At 53.9% G+C, this 21,812-nt stretch overlaps 1 protein-coding gene across 2 annotated transcripts in view; it reads left to right on the top strand.

Annotated features, from left to right (window-relative positions):
- The first annotated feature begins 583 nt into the window (after window positions 1-583).
- TMCO4 (transmembrane and coiled-coil domains 4) overlaps window positions 584-21,812 on the top strand; it is a 78,705-nt gene continuing 57,476 nt past the window's right edge. Inside the window, exons 1-4 of one of the 2 annotated variants that reach the window (XM_040988013.1) lie at window positions 584-626; window positions 6,371-6,551; window positions 10,011-10,155; window positions 16,940-17,117. In XM_040988013.1, coding sequence (XP_040843947.1) covers window positions 16,948-17,117 — 170 coding nt within the window. In that variant the 5' untranslated portion in view covers window positions 584-626; window positions 6,371-6,551; window positions 10,011-10,155; window positions 16,940-16,947. Of the gene's footprint in view, window positions 627-748; window positions 1,260-6,370; window positions 6,552-10,010; window positions 10,156-16,939; window positions 17,118-21,812 lie in introns of those variants that run through there. The other variant, XM_040988014.1, reaches the window with a different exon arrangement.

The following is a 21,812-nucleotide window of genomic DNA, read 5'->3' as shown; positions in this document are numbered from 1 at the left end:
CGATAAACATTGTAATTAAACTAGTTACGGGGCTGGGAGGCTGGTGGGTGCTTCCACAGCTGTTAGGTTAGCACACACAGAAGCAGGTGCTTAGCAGAGGAAGCGTTTCAAAGTCTGGACGCGCCCTGGCTCCAGTAGGGAGGAAAGGGAAAGTAGGAGGCAGATAGTGCGCGGTGGCTAGGGTGGTCTGGGGGCAGGGTCCCAGCCACGGGACCCTTCAGGGCAAAGATCCTGAGACTGGACAGAAACAGAGTCAGGGAGATGTGGGCCCAGTCATCTTTAACTTTCAAAGCTCTGTCTCCACAGGCCGGAAGACGGCTCCCGTGGCTGGTCCCGTGGCTTTGCAGGATGGGGTTTCGCAGATTTCCGCCCGCAAGTTCGCACACGGTCGGGTCTGCGTGACCGCTGCTCCGGGAGGGCAGGCAGATCTCGCGCCGTCCACCCCGGTGCCGGCAGCCCGAGCCCGGAAGGCCCCGCGCCGCGTTCCCGACGCACGTCCGCTCCGCCGAGCGCCCGGGACAGGCTGCGCAGGACCGGCCGGAGCCGGCGGGCGGCGGGGCGCGCCTGGGCCGGGGCGGGGCGGACGGGAGGAGCCCGCGCTGCCGCCGCCGCCGCTGCCGCCTCAGGTAAGGGGACGCGGGCAAGGGACGGCCAGGCCCTGCCGCCGGTGGACCCCTGCCCGCCCGGGCCCTTTGCTCTCCGCCCCGGCCGCGCCCCTCGGACCCCCATTCCCCGTCCCCCACCAGGAAGTGGTGCGCCCTCTGGGTCAGGGCAGCCTAGGGGTTCGGTGTTCAGAGCCGGAAGTGCTGACAGAGGTCGCGTTCCTATAGTGTCGCTCCGGGACGCCCCTTTGATGAGTGAGAGCGGCTGAAGGAGGAGCGGGGGCAGGAGAGGGGTCACTGCCTTGGTCACGCGGGGTCACTGCCGAGGTCACGCGGGCAACCTCAGGACACCCACGTGGGGGGCGGGGGGCTTCCCTGGTGCCGTGGTTACAGCAAGGCGGAGGACCGGGGACCACTGTGTCTGACTGGATCTTACAGCTGGGAAACAGCCCGGAGGAGAAGCCGTGGTCTCCCCACGCACGATGGCAGGAAGGAGAAGAGGAACAGCATGTGGCTGACTAACGCCCGAGCGTGACCCAGTTCCAAGCTCGGAGTTGGCTTGGTGGTGTCCTGCCCTGCCTGGTGCTGGTCACCCAGGGAGGGAGTGAGGAGTGGTGCTGGGTGGACTGCACTGCCTGAAAACACAGCCCAAAATAGGTAACCCCTTTCAATTTGGGAAGGCCCCTGCAGTTATTGGGCACCTACTGTATACCCCTGTTTAAGTACTGAATTTTTAAGGGAAATAGATGAGTACATCCTTCCATCTGAAGAAGGAGCCCTGGACAGACAGCAGAGACCCTTAAGTAGTTTCCCTGGGGGATGTAAGTGAAGAGGGCTGGAGACCCAACCTTTGGGGTTGGAGGAGCTGGAAGATTGCCATAACCCAAGAGCCTCATCCCTGCACAGGGGTAGGAGCAGCCCCAAGCCAGCCTTGGAGCCTGGGGAGCAGGCTGCAAGTCCTCCCCCTTCCTAGCTGGGTGACCTTGACAGTGTGCCCCCACCTCTCTGGCCCCAGTTCCAACAGGGACCCTGGTTCCTCGGAGTGTGGATAGGGCTGGCAGGGTGCTTCGCACGTGACAAAGCCGAGCCCAGAGTCGGTGGGGAGCGTGTGGCGGGGAGAGCCCATTCACCATAGGCATTAGCAAGTAGGGTTTCTTTAAAGCCACTATGGATAGTGGATAGCCTGCTCCCTGTGGAGGGACCTGAGAGGGTGAGGATGGAGTGGCCGGATTCCAGGCACCGAGGCCAGGGCCCCTTGCCCAGAATGCCCACGGCCCAGTCTGCATTTCAGCCTCAGTTGCAGCAGCCGACACGGGTAGACTTAGACCCCAGCTTTGTGGGCCTGGGTGAGTGATGTCCCGGCCCGTGCCTCGATTTCCCCATCTGATGCCTGTGTACCAGGCTGTCGCAGGGTGGTGGCAGCCACAGGGGGCCCTGTACTGTGGCTGGTCTCGGGCCCTGGGAGTGGCTGGATAGACACAGTTAACTGTGTTGCCCTAGCTCAGCGTGAGGCTCCCACCGCAGTTGGAGAAAATTCCCTAAACCTGAAATCCTTCCCCACTCCCTGTCCTGCATCCCAGGCCACAAAGGCTGGAGATAGGGGACCCAAGAAATGTTCTCTGATGGCCAGTGTGCTTGGTGGACACACACGGCTATTGTAGATGGCAGCTGCAGGTAGGAGGCCCTGCTGCCTTGAGTGTGTTACAGCTGCAGAAGGGGGTTGGAGGTAGGAGGGTCCAGTTCCCCTTCCACTTGGCCACAGCTGGACTCATCCAACTGAACCAGTTTCTGAAGCTCTGCTTGTAACTTCTCATTTTCTCTGGGTGAACAGCCAAAACCTTCAGGGCAGAATGGAAGATCTTGCACCTGTGCCCGCCCACAGCTCTGACCCCGTGTTCCAGGCAGCTCCCCTCCTCAGGGCCTTGCCACACGCCTTCCTGGACCACGCCTGCTCCCAGCACCCAGGAAAAACGCTAATGCTGGGCCCCCCCCTCCGCCTCTCAGAAGGCGGGGGAGCACAGTCAGGTAGCCGCTGCAGCCCCCTCAGGTACCAAAGTGGGGGCTAACTGGAGACAGAGGGCGATGAGTAGCTTGCTCAAAACCCAGCCAAACCCCCTCCCAGGGACCCATGCCATCCTTCCCCAGGCAGAGTCCTCCTCATTCCTCGGGTCTTAGCTTCCCCTGAGACTTGCATTCCAGATTCCTCATGTCACACATCTCCGCCTCTGCACCTCTGGGGTTAAACTCGGAGCAGATTTGTATACTCATTGCTTCGTTTCTGCTCGTAGCCAGCTCTGTATCCTTGGCCCCCTGGACCCTGTGGGAGTTTGCCCGATAGGTGCTCAGCTGTGCAGTCTGCCTGCAGTGAGCACCTTGCTTTGTCTAAAGCTGTGCCATCCTTCAGAGCAGACTCTTCCCCTGCTGTAGAAAGGTGCCCGTTCATCCATTCATTCATTCATTCATTTGGCCTCCAGGAACTGAGCACTTTTCTGCCACATGCTGCTGTGGGACACATCAGAAAATGTCATAAAAGCCACTGCCCTGGTGGGGCTTCCTCTAATGAAGTAAGCCTATCACGCATGGTCAGGTGGCACACGGGTGGGAGCAGAGGCCTACTGACGGAGTCCTGAATGAATAGCCAGAGTCCCAAGGGGCAGCACCGGTGCTCCGGGCTTCATCCAGGCAAGCCTGGACCCTCCTGGCTGTCCCCAGCACATAAGCATGGGGAAGCCAAGCCAGCCATGTAGCCACATATCCCACCATAGGTGAATAGATCAGGAAAGCATGAGGCAGACCTCAAAGCCCCTTAGTGAAAACGAGAGGCTCTTGCTGTGTGATGTCATGCAGGCCTGAGGGGGTTGGGGGGGCAGAGGTTGCCACTTGTCATTCATGTGCTTCTGCAAGCATCAGTTTTCTGACTGATGAAATGGATACAGGGGTCCTGACTTTCTCATGAAGGCTGTTGTTGGGGTCGTGAGAGTGGGACCCCAGGAAGTCGCAGCAGATCTTATTATCCAGCTGGAACATGGGGCCAAAAGAGTAGTGTGGGCTAAGGACAAGGTAGGAATCCCAGCACGGGCCAGAGGCCATGAGTTCTCTTTGGAGGGGAGCAGAGAATAGGAATGGCAGCTGCGCCTACCCCAGAGGTGCTTGGCGTAGCCTGGGGATGGATTGGCCTCTGAAACTCACTGACCTGGTGGACCCCTCCAGGGTGTGGGCTCCACCAGAGAAACACAGGAGCGACATGGTGACAGACCCAAGCACAGCTTTCAACACCTGATTCCTCGGACAGTGGCCTTGGTCTTAGTTGCCCAGGGCCTCCTGTTCCTCCCTGTAAAAAGCAAATAATAGCGCCTGCCTTGGAAGAGGACCATAGGGAAGAGACACAGGGATGGGTGTCTGATGATTACTTGGCATTGACTGGCATGGGCTAAGTGTGTAAAACGTTGGGCATTGTGATACAAGGTGCAGACTCATAAACTGTACCATCTTAACCCTTCCTAGACACACAGTTCAGTTCAATTTGTGGATCTGAAGTCCCAGCTCATTCAATTGCACTTGCCCATTGCCCACGCCTAGCCTGTGCTGGTCCTCCCCATCCTTTCTCTCTGGGAGTCTGGCTGCCTACACATCTCATATGATGTTTATCTTTCTGTGACTGCCTTCTCTCATTATGTGGAGTATGTATCGCAATTCCTTGGCTTTCTAAAGGCTGAGTGGTGTTCCCTTGTTGGCACGCACCACGCTGTTTATCCATCGACACATCGCTGGCAGCGGGGCTGCTGTGAGTGCAGGTGCCCGAAGGTCAGACCTGCCTTGGGTCCCCTGGGGTGGACACGGAAGCAGTGTTGTGGGATCGTTCACATTCATTCACATTGCAAATGCACCCTGTGTTGTCTCTTGCCTGCCGGGTCATGTCCAGCAGGGTGGAAATCAGTGGATCGGGGTGCCATTGTGGACTTTTCTCTCTCGCTCTCTCTTCTTATCTTCCTTTCCAGGCAAGTTTGCCTCTCAAATTATTCTCTCATTCTCCCAAGTGGATATTTTGAAATTATTCTAGATGTTTCTTGGGACCTGCTATGTGTACAGGTGGACCATAGGAGCTAATTATCATGAGGCAGGCCGTCCTGGGTGCTGTGGGCAAAGCAAAGCCTCAGGGAGACAGGGCCAGGGAGACCTAGGGCAGGGATCTCCTTCAGGTTGTGGTCTGTGCCAAGACGAGCAGGAGGAAGGGTGTTTGCCCGTGTGTCGCCTGAGGCAAGAACGTTCATGTCAGAGGGATTAGCCAATGCAAAGGCCCTGTGGCTGGAGCATGTTAGTGCAATCAGAATGGCATGGCAGAGGAGAAGGAGGGAGGGGGTGAGGAGGAAGGCAGAGGGGCTGTGGAGGTCAGAGTGCACGCCCCATCGCCCTTGTCAGGACCTTGAGTGTGGGCAAAAAGGAGCTGTTTGGTCTGACTGCATTTGACCTGGTGTGCTCTGGATGCTGCCTGGTGAATGGGGAAGGGTGAGGGGGAGACCAGGAGACCAGGGCAGACTTCTGCTGTGACCCACCGGGAGGGCGGAGCAGCGGTGACCACACAGAGCCTGGTGTGGGCCCCTGACCATCACACCCGTCCTCCTGGGCTGCTCCAGTGAGCAGGGTGGGAACTTTCCTTCCAGTCTTTTTTTGTTTTTCTGACCTATGACATGATTGTCCAAAACCTTCTGAGTTCTCCTGTGCTGGATCTGTTGCCGTGGAGACCACCTGAGATGCCTCATTCACCTTTGGTTTCCCATTAGACTTCCAGATAGAGGCGCAGGATGAATAGGTTTCTCTCCTAAAGTGTGTGTGTGTGTGTGTGTGTGTGTGTGTGTGTGTGTGTGTTGGGGAATGGGGACTACACAGGAGCCTCTCCAGGATACCTTACCGGTGGGGACTCACACACATGCGCACACACATGTGATCAGTCACAGCTTTCAGAGCCTCAGGCCTGAGGAGGGCACCGCACTGTGTGTGAAGGATGCTCCTCTCTCCTTAGCTCCAGGGTGTAAGGCTTCACCCTTCGCCTGACACAGCAGCCATCTTTCTGTTGATACTTATTTTATCACACCGCAGAGTCACTTAAAACTTGAACTGCCGGGGCAGGTATGTCGCACTGCAGTTAGAATGCCCCTTGGGGTTCCCACAGACTGCATGGGAGGAGTGCCTGAGTTCAAGTGCTGGCTCTGGCTTCAGTCCTGCTTCCAGCTTCCTGGTATCATGTACCCTACAGGTGGCAGGTGATGGCTCACCTACATGGGAGAACTGGATTGAATTCCCAGCCACTGGCTCAGCCCCAGCTGCTCCAGGCATTTGAGAAGTAAACCAGAAAATGGCAGATCTCCTCTCCTCCTTTCCTCACTTCTCAACTTTTCTTTTTCTCTCTCTCCCTTTTCTGCATATTCCTTAAATAGTAATACTTTAAAAATTTTAAATAATCTATGACCATAAAAAGGAAAGGGGCCAAGAAAGGCCTGGCCTGCCCTCCCACACACAGACAAGCAAACTCATAGCACACTGCACCGGGACCTGAGAATGACACGGCTGGCTAGGATGTGAAGAAAGACACAGGAAGTTCATTCCTGTAGGGGACCTTCCGCAGGCCCAGGCCATGCAGGTTCACGGACATTTAGAGGACATTCAGGGATGACCCAGATGTCCTTAATTGCCTCCTCAGTGCTGACATTGGGGTTTTTCATCTTCCCTGGAAGTAATCCCACTGCCATGTGTCTGACCTTTGTCCACAGCTCTTCATCCACTCCCTGGATGGTGCCTGCGTAACTGCGTTCCGATATTAGAGGAACAGTTTCTGCCCGCACAACTGATAACCAGGCCTGCACCAATGGATAATGTTCCTGGCTAGACAGAAGTCTGATCATGGAGCGACAAGATGCTGGCCCATTCCAGAACAATCCCTGTCCATCCCAGGTGCGTGTACCACCCTCTGGGCATGGATCGGCCTTGGTAGTCCTCACTGTGTGTGCTGTTTCCCTGACAGGTCAAGGCCTCTCTCGGGGTTCTTGTTGTCTTCACAAACCTAGATGGGCACTGGGAGCTCCTCCCTCTGTTCAGGGAGCCCTGTGCACAGGAGATGGACGCAGGGTCAGAACATGGCTGGTCCTGACCAACAGGGTCTTCTCACTGCAGGAACCTAACACCTTCCCGTCCAGTCCGGCTATTCAGACACACCTTCAAATCCCACAGCAGCTTTGCACTGGACCCTGAGCCCCAATCAGGCTGAGACCCTTGGAACCCACTGTACACAGCTCAGGTGGCATATGCCCCAACCCATATCTGCCACCACAGTGGCTCATTGGAGCAGTTTGGGGGTCAGCCCATTGAACTGTGGAGTTGGAACTATGGGCTCCTCCCTCCCTCTGTCGTGAAGAGCTAAAAGTTGCCTCTGTTTGTCACCCCCAGCCCTTTTCCATTGTGTTACCAGAAGTACCTGTTAGGAACAGGAATGACCTAGTGGTCAGGCTACTTGTGGGGACACCTGCATCCCATATTGGAGTGCCTGGGTCCAACCACCTGCTCCCAATTCCAGCTTCTACAATGTGCATCTTGTGCACTGGCAGGTAGTGATTTAAGTAGTTGGGTCCTTGCCGCCCACATGGAAGACCTGGATTGAGTTCCAGGCCACTGGCTTTGACCTGGCCCTGCCCTGGCTATTGCAGGCTTTTGGGGAGTGATCCAGTGGAGAGATCTCTCTCGCGCACGTGCTGTGTCAAATAAATGAAGAGAAAACATTTAAAACATCAGTCAAATGAATGGGACTTCCCTGTGACCTCAGCCCAGCTGGCTTTGCGAGGTCCCATGGACCAGAGTGACAGATAAAACACTATCCTTCTAGGGATCTGTTAGAAGTGACACACTGGTGTATTTTCTTGCTTGCTTGCTTGCTTCCTTTCTTTCTTTCTCTCTCTCTGTTTCTTTTTTAAAGATTTATTTATTTTTCTTGCAAAGCCAGATCTACAGAGAGGAGGAGAGACAGAGAGGAAGATCTTCCGTCCGATGATTCACTCCCCAAGTGGCTCAACAGCCGGAACTGAGCCAATCCAAAGCCAGGAGCCAGAAGCTTCTTCTGGGTCTCTTATGCAGATCCAGGGTCCCAAGGCTTTGGGCTGTCCTCAACTGCTTTCTCAGGCCACAGGCAGGGAGCTGGATGGGAAGCGGGGCTGCTGGGATTAGAACCGGAGTCCATATGGGATCCTGATGTGATCAAGGCAAGGACTTTAGCTGCTAGGCCAGCACGCCAGGCCCATTGATGTATTTTCCTAAGAACTTAGCTTGGCCTAAGTACAGCCGTGATGCCAGAGCCTGTCCCCCAGCTGCTAAAGGGAGTGCATGGAAAAAAACCCAAAGCAGATGAACTGATGATCTCACATCGTGGAGAGGAGTGCAATAGGTTCTCGTCTTCAGGCAAAGAAGAATCCAGACATGAGACACGAGGGGTGATAAGCGAAGTAGCAAGGTTTAATGGAGCAGGATGCCTATCGGCACAGATGAGCCCTTCTCTGGGCAGAATCTGAGTGTCTAGTTTATATTTACACAGGGATTTCTAAGAATTTCCTCCTGCCAGTTCTCCTTCCCTCCCTGCGGCTTTCGGGCAAAGGATTTACTGAGTGTGGATCAGATAAAGTTCCTCCTAAGGCTTTACTACCCGGTGTTATCTGACTGGGAGCCCCACCTGGAACTAGGCAGAAGCAGTTCCCCGAGGTGGGGCTTTGCTGGAGAAGGCTGGATCACCTGCAAGGCAACTGGAGTGTGGACAGGACTCCGTAGTGCAAAATACCCGGCTGCTCTTAAGGTGGCTTGCAGGGCTCTTACATTCCTTACTGGAGAAACATTTTTTGTTTTCCTCAAGCCCCACATGCAGCCTCCCTGTCCCCATCTTACCTGCCCAGCAACACGCTGCACCCCTTCTTTTGCTTGTCCAGTGTATATTGAGACCCCAGGAGAAGGGACCCCTGTGTAATAGACATAAAAGGAGCTGAATAGCTGAGGGGAGGGGCTGCTCCCACCTGCTGGTCACCGCTAAAGATGGGTATTAGTAAACACTGCGCTTTCTGCTTCCTTTACATCTCTGAGTCCATTGTTTAGTGGGTGGTGGTCTCAGGTGGGCTTATTTCCGTTAGAATCAACAGGCAGAAGCAGTTTTAATTTAAGGTTTTTTTTTTCTCATAATAGAAATATCAATAACTTGTGATAGGAAATGCCAAAAGTAGGACAAACCCAGTGCCTCCTGCTGCTGCGCATGCTTGGTCACTGGCCTGACGTGTGGCACCGCACAGTCTGTGAGTCTGTTTGGTTTTTGTTTATGGTTTTCCAGGACAGAACAGGGGAAGGGAAGTGGGAAAACATGTTTACTTTAAGGCAGAGTTAGAGAGAGAGAAACTTAAGTCTGCTGGTTCACTCCCCAACTTGCTGCCCTAGGCAGGGCTGGGCCAGGCTAAAACCAGAAGCCAGGAACTCCGTCAGTGTCCTTCACATGGCTGGCGGGAGACCGGACACATGGGCCCTCTTCCTCACTGCTTCCCAGCTCATTAGCTGGGATCTGCATCACAAGTGGAACAACTAGAACACAGACCAGTACCCATGTGTGATGTCAGCACCACACCAGAACACCAGCTGCATCCATGGACCTTTTTTTTAAATTTTTAAAAAATTTTTATTAGAAAGTCAGATATACAGAGAGGAGGAGAGACAGAGAGGAAGATCTTCCATCCACTGATTCACTCCCCAAGTCAAGTGGCCTCAATGGCCAGAGCTGAACCAATCTGAAGCCAGGAACCAGGAGCTTCTTCCGGGTCTCCCACGCAGGTGCAGGATCCCCAGGCTGTCTGCCACTGCTCTCCCAGACCACAAGCAAGAAGCTGGATGGAGCTCTCTGCTTGTTTCCTGGGAGAGCAGTCGAGGCCACTTCTCTGCCTCTCTTCCCCCACCAGGGCGCCACTTGAATATGAACAGAGAACTTTTACATAAGCCTCAACACCAGTTCGTTCCTTGTGCATGAGGCACGATTTTCTGAGCATCCATTACATTGTGACAGGTGCTTGCCAGAATACAGAAGTGGGTGACAGAGCATGGCTCCCCTGTGTTGTCCAGGCAAACCCAGGAGCCACCGTAGTCACCACAGCTCAGGGGACAAGGAGATGGAAGAGAAGGGGAAATGAGACCATCTGTGTGTAGTGCAGGGCTGTACCTGCCGTGTGGTAAGGCCTCAGTAGTCCGTGTAACTGCCTACTGCCCTGCGGAGAGCGCACCCCACCCCCATCCCAGCAGGAGAACTGGCAGAATGGGGCCACTGGAGGGAGGTTGTCCAGAGTTAGGCTTGGTGTCCCACGCCCCAGCCTGACGGGCTCCCTTTGTCCCTTTGTCCTCCAGGTCCCACACCTTATGGAGCCACTGGCTGGTTTTTCCAGTTTGTTTCCCAAGAGCAATTTATAAATTTCTTTGAAGAACCATCTGGAAGCTGGTCTCCTGGTCTTCTGACTTAGCAGAGAGCCCCATAATTGTTTCTTAAGATCAGGTAAGTGTTGTTTAAGCTTTCTTTTCCTTAAGCCTTCTTGGCAGAGTCTGGACGCCAGAGTCTGGACGCCTGGTTGAGGGTTGTGGGGGGCGGTGACCACCGGTCAGTCTGAGTGACAGCTGGGTCCCCAGCAAGTAGCACGGAGCCTGGCATTTTGTCAGAATCGTAGCTAGTGATTCTGTAGAGGCAGTGAATTGTTAACATTGTATAGAGACATCTTAACATGTTGTGTTTTAAAAAAAAAAAGTATATATATTTTAAATGATATAGGCATAGGAAGTTGTGAAACTAGTACAGGAAGATCCCACGTGGCTTCACTCAGCTCTCAGCATGGCTGTTGCCTTTAAAATATGTCTGGGAGCGTGGGGGAGGGGCAGGTGGCAGGTGCTGTTGTACAGCCAGTCAAGCCGCCCATATAGGAGTGCCAGTTCCCATGCCAGCACCTTGGCTTCCAGCTTCCTGCTCATGTGCCTAAAGCACATGATGGCCAAGTACGTGGGTCCCTGCTGCCATGGGGGGAGGGGGGACGGGCCAGCTGCAGGTCCAGGTTCTTGGCTTCCACCCATCTCACCCATCTCACCCATCTCACCCTAGGCCATTTTGGGGAATAAGCCAGTGAGTAAAATCTCCCTCTCTGTCACTGCACTTTTCAAATAAATGAGGAAATATTAAAAATCAATCTGGGGGTAGACATTGGCCTAGCAATTAAGACTCGGTTAAGATGCCTGTAGCCTGGATTGGACGGCCCCGCCTGTGGTTGCAGCTCCCTGCTGATGCACAGCTTTGGGGCAGCACAAGTGGCTCACGTAGTTGGGTCCCTGCCTCCACCCGGGAGATCCGGAATGAGAGCTCAGCTTTGCCAAGCCCCAGCTGTTACAGGCATTTGAGGAATAAACCTGTGGGTGCATGGAAGATCTGTGTGTCCTTGATGCTCCTGTCCCCAAGCCAGAGTTTCCTCCACTGCAGAACTCTTTCCTGTGTGCCTGCAGGACTGTCCCCTGACCTTCCCCAGCCTCCGCCGGGGTGACACCTCTTACACACAGCAGTCACCCTTCCCGCCCTGTGTAACGTGTCCTCCCCAGGGATCCTGTGTTGGTCTCTGTGTGTGCCAGGCTGTTTGGGACGTGGAGCCCGAAGCCAGACCTCTGGCTAGATCACAATTACAACAGGACACAACTTTTGCCTGTGGGAGATGCTAGCATTGTTGGCAGCGGCTTTACCCACTGTGTCAGTTGTGTCCTCTGATGAGCCCCAGGCCCAGAGCAGGGCATCAGGGCAGCCCGCCTCATGCACTCTGCTTCATCCGACCAGCACAGTGTCTCTCCACGCAGCAGTGGGGCTGCGCAGCAAGCCAGGGGGATGGCAGTGATGGAACACCAGGGCCTGCCTTCAGAAACATATTGGTTTACCTGAGCACATGGGGGAAGCCAATAAGCAAGGCATTTTATCTCAGTTAGACCAACTATTCTAAAAATAGAGGGGCTGAGGGGGGCACAGAGGAACTTTAGCCTGGATAGTCGGCAAAGGCCTCGTGGAGGAGGTGACCCTTGGGATGAGGCTGGAAGGATGTGAAGATTAGGAGAGAGATGTTTCAGGCATGGGGGTTGGCAGGTACAAAGGCTGGCAGGCTGGGCATGGCCACCAGGATGCATATTTGAGAGCAGAAAGACAGCCAGTATGGTGGTGTGTATGGCCATGGGAGACAGAGAGCAGAGACAGGCACGGCTGGATGGCCTAGGACATCGTGGGCTGTCATCAGGGGCCAGGATGTGTTCTGATCCATTGGAGGTCTCAATGCTGGTGAGTGACGCACTGGGGACATGTGAGCGAGAGGCTGCAGCGCCTGCAGTGTAGGGTCAGGCAAAGCCCCGAGAGTTTGTTGAGTGGGACAAATGTGTGATAGCAGCTTGAGCTGAGCTTTATAGGAGCCAAGCACGCACCCCCCTGCCCTGTGGTTGAAGCAGGCCAGCTCCCACCTGTGACCAGAGCAACTAGTGTATCTCAAGCTGGAACGGCCCTGGGCACCCCCAAGAGCCTGCATGTGGCTGATGCAGGGGATGCAGCACGAGGAACTGCAGGGCCTGAGGACTGCAGCTGCTCCCCCACCAGAGTCTGGGCAGAGCCTCTTAGCATGGTCTTAGCGAGGTCTTAGCGTGTCCTCTGGCCCTTGAGTTCCTTCTGCATAGCAGGCGAGGAAGACGCCTGTGATGGGGTAGTGGGGAAGAGAGCTACCCCATCACAGCTTTGGATCTCATCTCCTCCAGTCGGCCTCACCTTGCCTGTTCTCCGTGGCTTAGCCCTTCCCAGGAAGGGATGAGAACTTACTGGGCTAGAAAGTGCTTTGCAAACTGTCAGGTGCTTTGTTGCTCTTAACTGCTTCTGGGTTATTTGGAGAGTTAATGAATTACAAGGGGATTTCAAAAAGTTCATGGAAACTAAAGATAAGCTTATTATGGTGCAAAAAAAGAACTGCTTTAAAATCTTTGCCATCTTTCTGCGTGCCATATAAAAACTACTTGGATTTCAATTTTTTTTTCCAAAATAAACTTATCTTTTCATTTCATTTTCCAAGACTTTTTTGAAGCACCCTCATATCAGTTGTAGGTGAACTTTAAATAGCTTCTCTACATAAGTCATGTTTTCAGAACAAAATAAACATTTTTTTCTGAAGATTTATTTACTTTTACTTGAAAAGTCAGAGTTACAGAGAGAGAGAGAGATCTTGCATCTACTAGTTTACTCCTCAGATGGCCCACTGGCTGGGCCTGGGCCATGTGGATGGCTAGAGTCCAGGCACTTGGGCCATCTTCTGCCTTCCCCAGGGACACGTTCACTGGCAGTCCTTGAATCCATGCTCCGATGTGGGATGATGGTGTTGCTGACAAGGGCTTAACCCAGAGCGAAAAGTTGAGTGGGAATAAATGTATGAGCCAAGCACAGTATGCAGTGTGGTCATTAGACTAGAAAGTTCTGGTAGGAATCTAAAGCAGAAGTGGTAGTCAGGAGCTCTGGCTTTGGGCCCTCTGTCTCGTATCCCCTTCTCTGTCCCTTCCCTTCTTCTCTCCTCTCCTTCTTTCTCCTCCTCTCCCCTCTTCCCTGCCTCCCCTCCTCTCCCTCCTTCTGTCTCTGCTATTCTCTTCTCTCATTCCCTTTCTGCAATTGGAAGAGAAGACCCCCAGCTGTAGGCAACTGCCTAGGTTGCCTTGTACCTAGGTAAGTGTTCCACTGCTGGGAGAAAAGCAGCCAATAGCTGGCAGGCATTCTGGGCCTGGTTAATGCCAAATGTGTGTTAACCATACCAGTGTGCCAGCATAGTTGCCTGTTTAAAAAAAAAAAAAAAGATAGGTAGGGAGAGTGGGGAACACCAGGCTGGGCCATGCCACTCCAGCCCCCAGACAGGTGGCTGCAGATTGCCCAGGGAAGGGGGATGTGTCAGAGTGGGAGTGGCCAAGGGCATGTTTGATGCAGGAAGAATGACTTCTGGGGACTTTCACAGACTGGGCCACTGCATTCGCAGGTAGGCAGGCAAACTGAGAACATGGGGAAACCAGAGGGCATGTCTGAGTCAAGATACCCATCCATGTGGGAGACCTGGGCTGGGCTGAGTAGCTTTGTGCACTGCCCACCAATGTATGCAGAAGCTGGGACTCGGGGCATACCTGACTGGGCTAGGCCACAGTACCCACCTGTGTCAGGGCAGGGAGTAGACCACTTCAAGCTGGGCTGCAGCAGCCAACAAAACATGAGAGAACCGTATTTGGGGGCTACTGTATAGGTGATTTGTAGCTTCACCTCTTGTAGGACTGCAGCACCAGCTTAGCAGAGAGCTGGGGCAGTGATGAGCTGAGCCAGACTGGACCACAAAACTCGCCTGACAGGATCCCACCTGACACTGCAGAGCCAGGCAGGCATATGCAGGGACTGAGGAAAGACCATGCCAAGCAGGGTCTCAATATCCATAGGCACACAAGAGACCCTGGGCTTGGTAATGGAATTTGGGGAAGTCTACTGTTAGGCCACAGCTCCCACTGGGGAGGGCAAGAGCCAGGGCTGGGGGTGGGCCAGGCCAGCCTGGACTACAGTACTGTTGGCATGTGTGGGCAAGGTCAGGGGCCAGGCCACAGCACCCACTGGCATGCACGAATGGGTCGCACTGGACTGAGTTAGGGTTCAACACCTGCCAGTGAGAGCTGTGACTGTAAGTGGGCCACAGCCAGGTTGGTTTGAAGCAGCTGCTAGCACATGCAAGATCCAGGGCTGGAAATGGGCCTGGTAGGGGGACTTTGGGGACTTGGCTGCTAGGCTGCAGCTCCCTCTAGTGAGCATGAGAACTGGGACTGTGGGCAGACCAGGCTGGACAAGGCTACAGCACCCAACAGCATATTTGTGGGCTGGTTCTGGGACTGGGTCAGACCGGGCTAGGCTCCAGCACTGCTGGTGCTCACAAGAGCCAGAATGTGTACATGGGACAAGACAGGTTAGGCTATAGCACCTATTGGCTCACATAAGAGCCAGGTTCAGAGGTGGGCCAGGCTATGCTAGGCTGTAGCATCCACTGGTGAGAGCTGGAGTGGGTGCGGACCAGTCAGGCAAGCACCTGCAAGATCCTGAGCTGGGAGTGAGCTAGTTGGGGAACTTTAAGAATTCCTCTAGAACACAGCTTCCACTGGTGAGCACAAAAGCCAATGATGGGGGTAGACCAGGTTGGTCAAGGTGGCATCACCCATTGGCATATGTGTGGGCCAGGTCTGGGAGCAGGGCAGGTTGATCTAAGGTGTAGTGTCCATGGGTGTGCTTGAGAGCCAGATGAAATGTGGGATAGGACAGGTTAGGCCACAGCACATTCAAAAACTGGAGCCGGGGACAGCCTTGGTGGGTATTATTGGGTTACCCTGACTAGGCCATGGCATTTGCTGGTATGCATGAAAACAGGGCCTGTGGCAGGCTGAACTGACCAGGCCGCTGCACCTACTACTATGTTCACTGGCTGGTGCAGGTGACAGACCATACCTGACCCTGCACTGGCTGGCTCACACAAGAGTCAAATCTGAGGTCACCCCAGGCTTGGTTTCTTGGGGACTTCCTCACTGGACCGCTGGACTGAGACCCTGGCCACAAGGAAAGTCACAAGATGTGTGGTCTGACCTTAACTGCATATATCAGGACTAGACCTCCTCAGTTACTTATGCTTGAGAGGTAGTCAGCATGCCCAGGTGCACACAGGGGACATGACAGCCAGCTCATCTAGGCTAGCAGAGGACACTGAGTGCCTTGTCAGAGGATGGAAAGCAGAGCAGGTTGGACAACTCTCCTGGCCAAGCTTTACAGCAAGAGTCTGGTTCTGTGCATTCACTAAGGAGGCTTTGGTCAGCCAACAGACCTTGGAAAGACCTGTGCTACGAAGCAACAATGTCAAGGCCAGTCAAGTAACACCTTCCAAACATTCTTCCCCACATCAGGATCTCTAAGACATCATCAGCTGATGGTCCCTGAATGCTAACGTAGCTTGACAGCAAGGAGCGGCCCCCTCCCCTTTCCCCCTCTGCAAAACAGGAAAAAAAAAAAAAACAGGTCCCAACCACCTTCCTCCACACATCAACCCTCCCCACCCTACCTGGAGACCCACATGGGCGTGTATCCCTCTCAACTATGTAAACAATATTAAAAAGAAACTTTAAAATTTAGAAAAAAAAATTTGAAGCAAAGAATGAAAAGAAGGAAGGGAAAGCAGAGGAGAAGCTCTCCCTGGCTCCCACTCCTCCCTCCCCCGTCCTCCCCTTCCCTCCTCCTTTGCACAGGGTACAGCATTCCCCGAGTGCACAGGTCTTGAGCAGGTGTCTTTGTGAACTGTTCCACCCCTCGGGGCCTCTGGGCCTGTGCGCACTCATTCCCGCTCTCACCAGTGGGAGCCCAGGTCAAGATGGAAAACCCTTCCACTCAGCTTTCCTTATGCCCCTGCAAGTCATTCTTCCCTCCCGTAGGTAACCTCTCTTGTAACTTCTGTCACCATCTCAGTTCTACTTGTTTTTAAACCTCAGACAAATGGAATACTGCTCCTTCTTTGTTTTATTTTGTCTGGGAGATGCATACATGTGGTAATGGCTAGTCATTATTTTTAATGGCTGTGTAATGTTCCATAGTATTAAATGGGACAGTTTTTCCAGTCTTCTGTGGTGGACACGTGGGTCGTTTCCCCCTTGGGACTATGGTCATCCATTGACACCCACAGGGGATGCGTCCCGGGACCCCCGATACCAAAATCTGCAGACACTCATGACTCTCATACAAACTGGGGCAGTGTTTACACATTCCCCTTGTATACTTTAAAAAAAAAGGGGGAAAGGGGAGTTATTTTTGTTTATGTGAAAAAGTGAGAGAGTGGGAAAGAGAAAGAGAGAGCTCTTCTACCTGCTGGTTCATTTCCCAAATGGCAGCAGCAGCCGTAACTGGACCAGGCCAAAGCCAGGAGCTAGGAACTCCGTTCGACTCTCCCACATGGGTGGCAGGGACCCAAGTACTCAGGCCATCTTGCACTGTTTTCTCAGGCACATTATCAGGGAGCCGGGTAGAAAACAGAACACTCAGGACTCGAGCAGGTGCTCTGATGTGGGGTGCGAGACCTCTCCCCCGCCACGCTGTAAGGTGTGGGTCACCTTCCTGAAGGAGGAGATGGCAATCCTTGTTTGCCTCATGGTCAGTCTTTTGCGGCCTCTGGTTTTTGCCTGGTTTAAGTAATGCTCACGCTGCCCTGGAAGCATTTCTCACTGGGATGTTTTTCTTGCAGGACTGGGAATGGCCACAAGGGACAGGCCAAGCCAGAGGCTGCCTCGGGTCACTGAGTCAGAGGCACAGGGGGAGCCCCACGTGCCCACGGGCCGGGAGCTGACCGAGGCCAACCGCTTCGCCTACGCTGCGCTCTGCAGCATCTCCCTGTCTCAGCTATTTCCAGAACCCGAGCAAAGGTGAGTCCTTGGGTCTCCCGGAAACAGGTCAAGCTCCTTGCGGGAGGCGATGACCGACAGTCCAGCTGTCTGCCAGGAGCCACAGGGCAGCCCGGAGGAGCAAGAAATGGCCTTGTCTTGTGGAGCTCTGAATCCCTTGCTCGGTTATCCACTCAGAGCTTCACTAGTCACTGTTTGAGCACCTCCCTCCTGTGTGCCAGGCGTGGAGGGCCTGGAGGGCCTAAGTGAACCCTGCGAAAGGCAGACGCCTTCCCTTCCCTCAGTAGGACACAGTCTAGGACATTCTGTCCATCCATGAACCATGCCTCTGTTAAACACCTGCTGTGTGCTGGGTGTAGTGCATGGCCCTAGGAAGGAGACAGAAGCAGGACCTGGTGGTTCCCGTCCTCAGGGCACTAGCATCCAGGTGTGGCCCTCCCCACCAACCCCAGCTGTTTGTAGCAACAGACAGGTACATCTTTACAAATACATCTTAAACACTGAAAAAAAAAAGAGCAGGAGGAAAATGCAGCTGACTTGGGAGTGGCTCCAATGTTGGGTAGGCCGATGCAGGGGCCGCCTGTGCCTGCAGTGGCTCAGATGGCAGTGGCGCATAGGACAGAAGTCATTGCTCGGGCAGGGAGCAGCAGGTCCAGGGACAGGAGGTGATGAGAAGTTCTTGTACCTGCAGTGCTTTCAGGACCTGCTCCCCCCACCACACACACGCACACACACACACACACACACACACGCCCACACGCTCAGTGATTCCCCCTTATGCCTTGAGTCCCACCTGTTTGGACATTTTGTTTTTCCCCTTGAAAGAGTGACAGCAGCACATGAGACTAAACAAGAGACTTGTGTTTTCCACTGAATAAAACTCGAAGGTGGATAGCTGCAGGGGTAGTTTGGTTCCTCAGTAAACTGAGTCTAGTTTAGTTCCTCCTCTTTCCTCCCCCGATCGCAGAGTAGCTGCTGTGACTCTACACGTTACACTTCACTGGACAAAGGCCAAGGGAGGCGTGGAGGAAGGAAGTCCCTCATTCATGCTTCCCAGAGGACCCCAGGATGGCTTCCTGTTGTGTCCTTGTCTGGGTCAGTCGTATGCCCAAGCCTCAGCAGCCAGGGAGCTAAAGGCGGAGGGGGGCAGGGTGAGTACATGGGTGCCAACAAAGGTATTGGCTGGTTACTAGAAGGGGCCGGGGCACCTGCGCAGGGTGTGTGCAGTGGAGACAATGGAGAGCGGCCATGAACAGGGTAGGTGTCACTGACTTGGCAGGACCTGGCACACAGCTCTTGCCCAGGGCACACCTGTGGTCTCGGAATTAGCGAGGAGCCCGTTCTCTGTGTGGAGATTGGAAAGATCTCAGCTCTGCTCCCCAAGCAAGCAGTGCTCTCTGCCTTCTGAATGACCCACACCCATGCTGCACCTGGGAAGTCTCCATCTTTCTGGAAGCTTCCCCTGCCCTGTTAAGCCCATTTGATAAACTGGTACATGCCGGGGAAGAGTTCTGTACACTTGTTTCCAGACACAAGCATTTGTGGGCCCTCACCCAGGAAGCCACAGGGGCAGGTGAGTTGCTGCTCTGGTCCCTGCACATCCCGCCGCTGTCAGGTGCAGAGCAGCTCTGCGTAACAAGCGTTTGGCTTTGCGTCCAGTCAGGAGAATACTGCAGATTTTGAATGTTGATGTTTTCCTGGGGGAGTGCCATGTGACCTTTCACCCTCATGGTGCTGGGCAGTGGCCGTGAGTACAGCTCCCAGGCACCTGTGATCAAGAGGGGACACAGTGCAGTGTGGCTAAGTGTGAGATGAAGGAAGTGAAGTAGGTTCAGTGCATTTTTTTGTAAGATTTACTTAAAATCTTTAAGTGGAACAATCGAGAGAAAGTGAGAGACCTCTTCCGTCTGCTGGTTCGCTCCCCGAATGCCCACAATGTCCATGCTGAGCCAGGCCAAACCCGGTAGCCAAGAATTCCATCTTTGTATCTCATGTGCATGGCAGGGGTTTTACCAGGGAGCTGGGTCAGAAGTGGAGCAGCTGGGACGTGAATCCATGCTCTGACGTGGGGTGCTGGTGCTGCAAGCAGCAGCTTCATGCACTGTACCACAATGCCATTCAGTCCTGGAACGACCTTTGACCTCTGCAGCCCATTTGCAAGGTGCAGGAGGATGAATGGGATGTGTGGTGACCCCGCTCACAGGTGAGCCGCTCCTGATGATGCCCAGCCGTGCAGTCCCTGGAGGAGGCCAGCAGGCACAGCCCCCAGAGTCCTAGAGACACATGGACTTGAACCTGGTGCTATCACCTCACCTCTCTGACTCTGAACTTACCTCGAGAATGAGGATAAAATGGTACCTTCTTCTCATGGGTTGTAGAGGGAATTGGACAAACCAGTGGACATGGACACGTGGATAGCAGGTGTTGCTGTGCACTGGTGGTTTGTGCTGTCGGATTTTGTGATCCCAAGGCCAGGCCAGTCCAATGTGCTGCTCCTGACAGTGCCACACGGGCACTCGGCAGCCTGTTCACTCATTCATTCAGCTGTGGACAAAAGTGCAGCTGCTGACCTGGATACACTAGGTATTGGTCCACTCACAGGACAAATATTAACTTAGAAAATCCTTCCAGCAACCTGGCAAACAGGTGCCATTACTGTCCTTGGCACCATGTCACAGAAAAACAGTCACAAGGAACGAGACAGCTTGCCCGGGCTCCCACAGCTGGGGGAGGGGCTGCAGTGTGACCCTGGGTCCAGGCCCTTGCCCCCTGTGCTGCTGTTGTCGTGAGATGCTTGTCTACATGCCAGACTTCCTCATGGCCAGCAGGGCCGGCCACACTGCCGCCCTTGGCCCTGAGTCCTTTCTTAGTTCTGTTCGGTTCAGCTGGCCAGCCCCTCCCCTGTACACACCCACACGCCCACTTGCCCGAGTGAAGTCACCCCAGGAAACAGCCACAGGGTGAATGATGCTAACTGTGCCAGCATCAGCCAGCATGACTGAAGGTCTGCCCACACTGGGCAGATACCGAGTCATTTCGTTTCCACAGTTAACCTACAAGGCAGATTACGCTGCAATCTGTGCCGGCAGCTCAGGAAGATGGGTTCCAGAGAGCTGGGGCAGGGAGGACAGAGCCAGGATATCTCCAGGCTGCTCACGGTCCCCCAATGCCCATCCAAGTCACCTTGTACATAAAAACAAAGCAGCCAACTCTAGCCGGGCATCTGCTACACAGCAAACCAACTCTGGGCACCTCCAGTATGCTCATGTTTTGTCCTCATCTGGCTTCATGGTGCTAACCTCTTAAACTTTGTTTTAACAACAGAGGCTGAGGTACAAAAAGATCAAACTGCTTTCCCAGGAGTAAAGGTGGGCAACCAGCTGTCCATCACACTGGGCATCCACCTGGGCGATGGAGAGCCATGGCCCTAAGATTCTTTCCCCTTCCTGGCCACCTGTGTCCAGTGAATGGCTGGACAATTGGAGGGACTGTGTGTGGTGGCACAGTGGGTTAAGCCATTGCATGCATGCCATGCCAACATCCTGTATCAGAGCACTGCTAGTTCAAGTCCCAGCTACTCCATGGTTTTTTGTTTTTGTTTTTGCTTTTGAAGATCATGTTTGTTTGAAAGGCAGAGTTACAAAGACAGGGAGAGACAGAAAGAAATATCTTCCCTCAGCTGTTTTACTCCCTAAATGGGCACAACGGCTGGGGTTGGACCAGACCAAAGCCAGAAGCCAGGAGTTTTCTCCAGGTCTCCCACTTGGGGTGCCAGGAGCCCAAACACGTGAACCCTCTTTCTGTGCTTTCCCAGGTGCATCAGCAGGAAGCTGGATCAGAAATGGAACAGCCAGGACTTTAACTGGCTCTCATACGGGATGCTGGTATTGTAGGTGGAAGCTTCTGAATCTTTAACACCAGCCACTGCTCCACTTCTGATACAGCGCTCTGCTAATGTGCCTGAAAGGCAGTGGAGAATAAGCCACGTCCTTGGGTCCCTGCACCCTCAAGGAGACCCAAATGGAGTTCCCAGCTCCTGGCTACTGCAGATGTCTGGGGAGTGATCTGTCACTCTGCCTTTCAGATAAACAAATAAATCTTGGGCCCGGCAGCGTGGCCTAACAGCTAAAGTCCTCGCCTTGAATGCACCATGATCCCATATGGGTACCGGTTCTAATCCCGGCAGCTCCACTTCCCATCCAGCTCCCTGTTTGTGGCCCGGGAAGCAGTCGAGGACTGCCCAAAGCCTTGGGACCCTGCACCCGTGTGGGATACCCGGAAGAAGTTCCTGGATCCTGGCTTCAGATCGGCATAGCATCGGCCGTTGTGCCACTTGGGGAGTGAATCATCGGACAGAAGATCTTCCTCTCTGTCTCTCCTCTTCTCTGTATATCTGACTTTGTAATAAAAAAATAAATAAATCTTAAAAAAAAAAACAAATAAATCTTTAAATTGATGGCCCTCTTACCCCTGAAGGGTCATCCCACTTTCAGAACTCCTGCAGCACCCGCATTGCGGCTCAGAGGTGCTCCTGCCTACAAGGCCTGCTGACACCCTCCCTCCCACAGGCATTGGTCCAGGTCAGGGAAGCTTGCCAGCCTCCCAAGCATGACGAGGTGAAAGCAGGAGATCTTCACCCTCCTGTCCATGGCTCTTGTCTCAGATGTCTTTGTACTTGGCGGGCAAGGTCTGAGGAACGGGACAGGTGGGCTTCCT

The sequence above is a fragment of the Ochotona curzoniae genome, unplaced genomic scaffold, assembly GCF_017591425.1.
Source record: "Ochotona curzoniae isolate NIBS_2020 unplaced genomic scaffold, NIBS_Ocur_1.0 contig_4792, whole genome shotgun sequence".
Taxonomy (NCBI): Eukaryota; Metazoa; Chordata; class Mammalia; order Lagomorpha; family Ochotonidae; genus Ochotona; species Ochotona curzoniae.
This window is presented reverse-complemented; position numbering and strand designations above follow the sequence as displayed.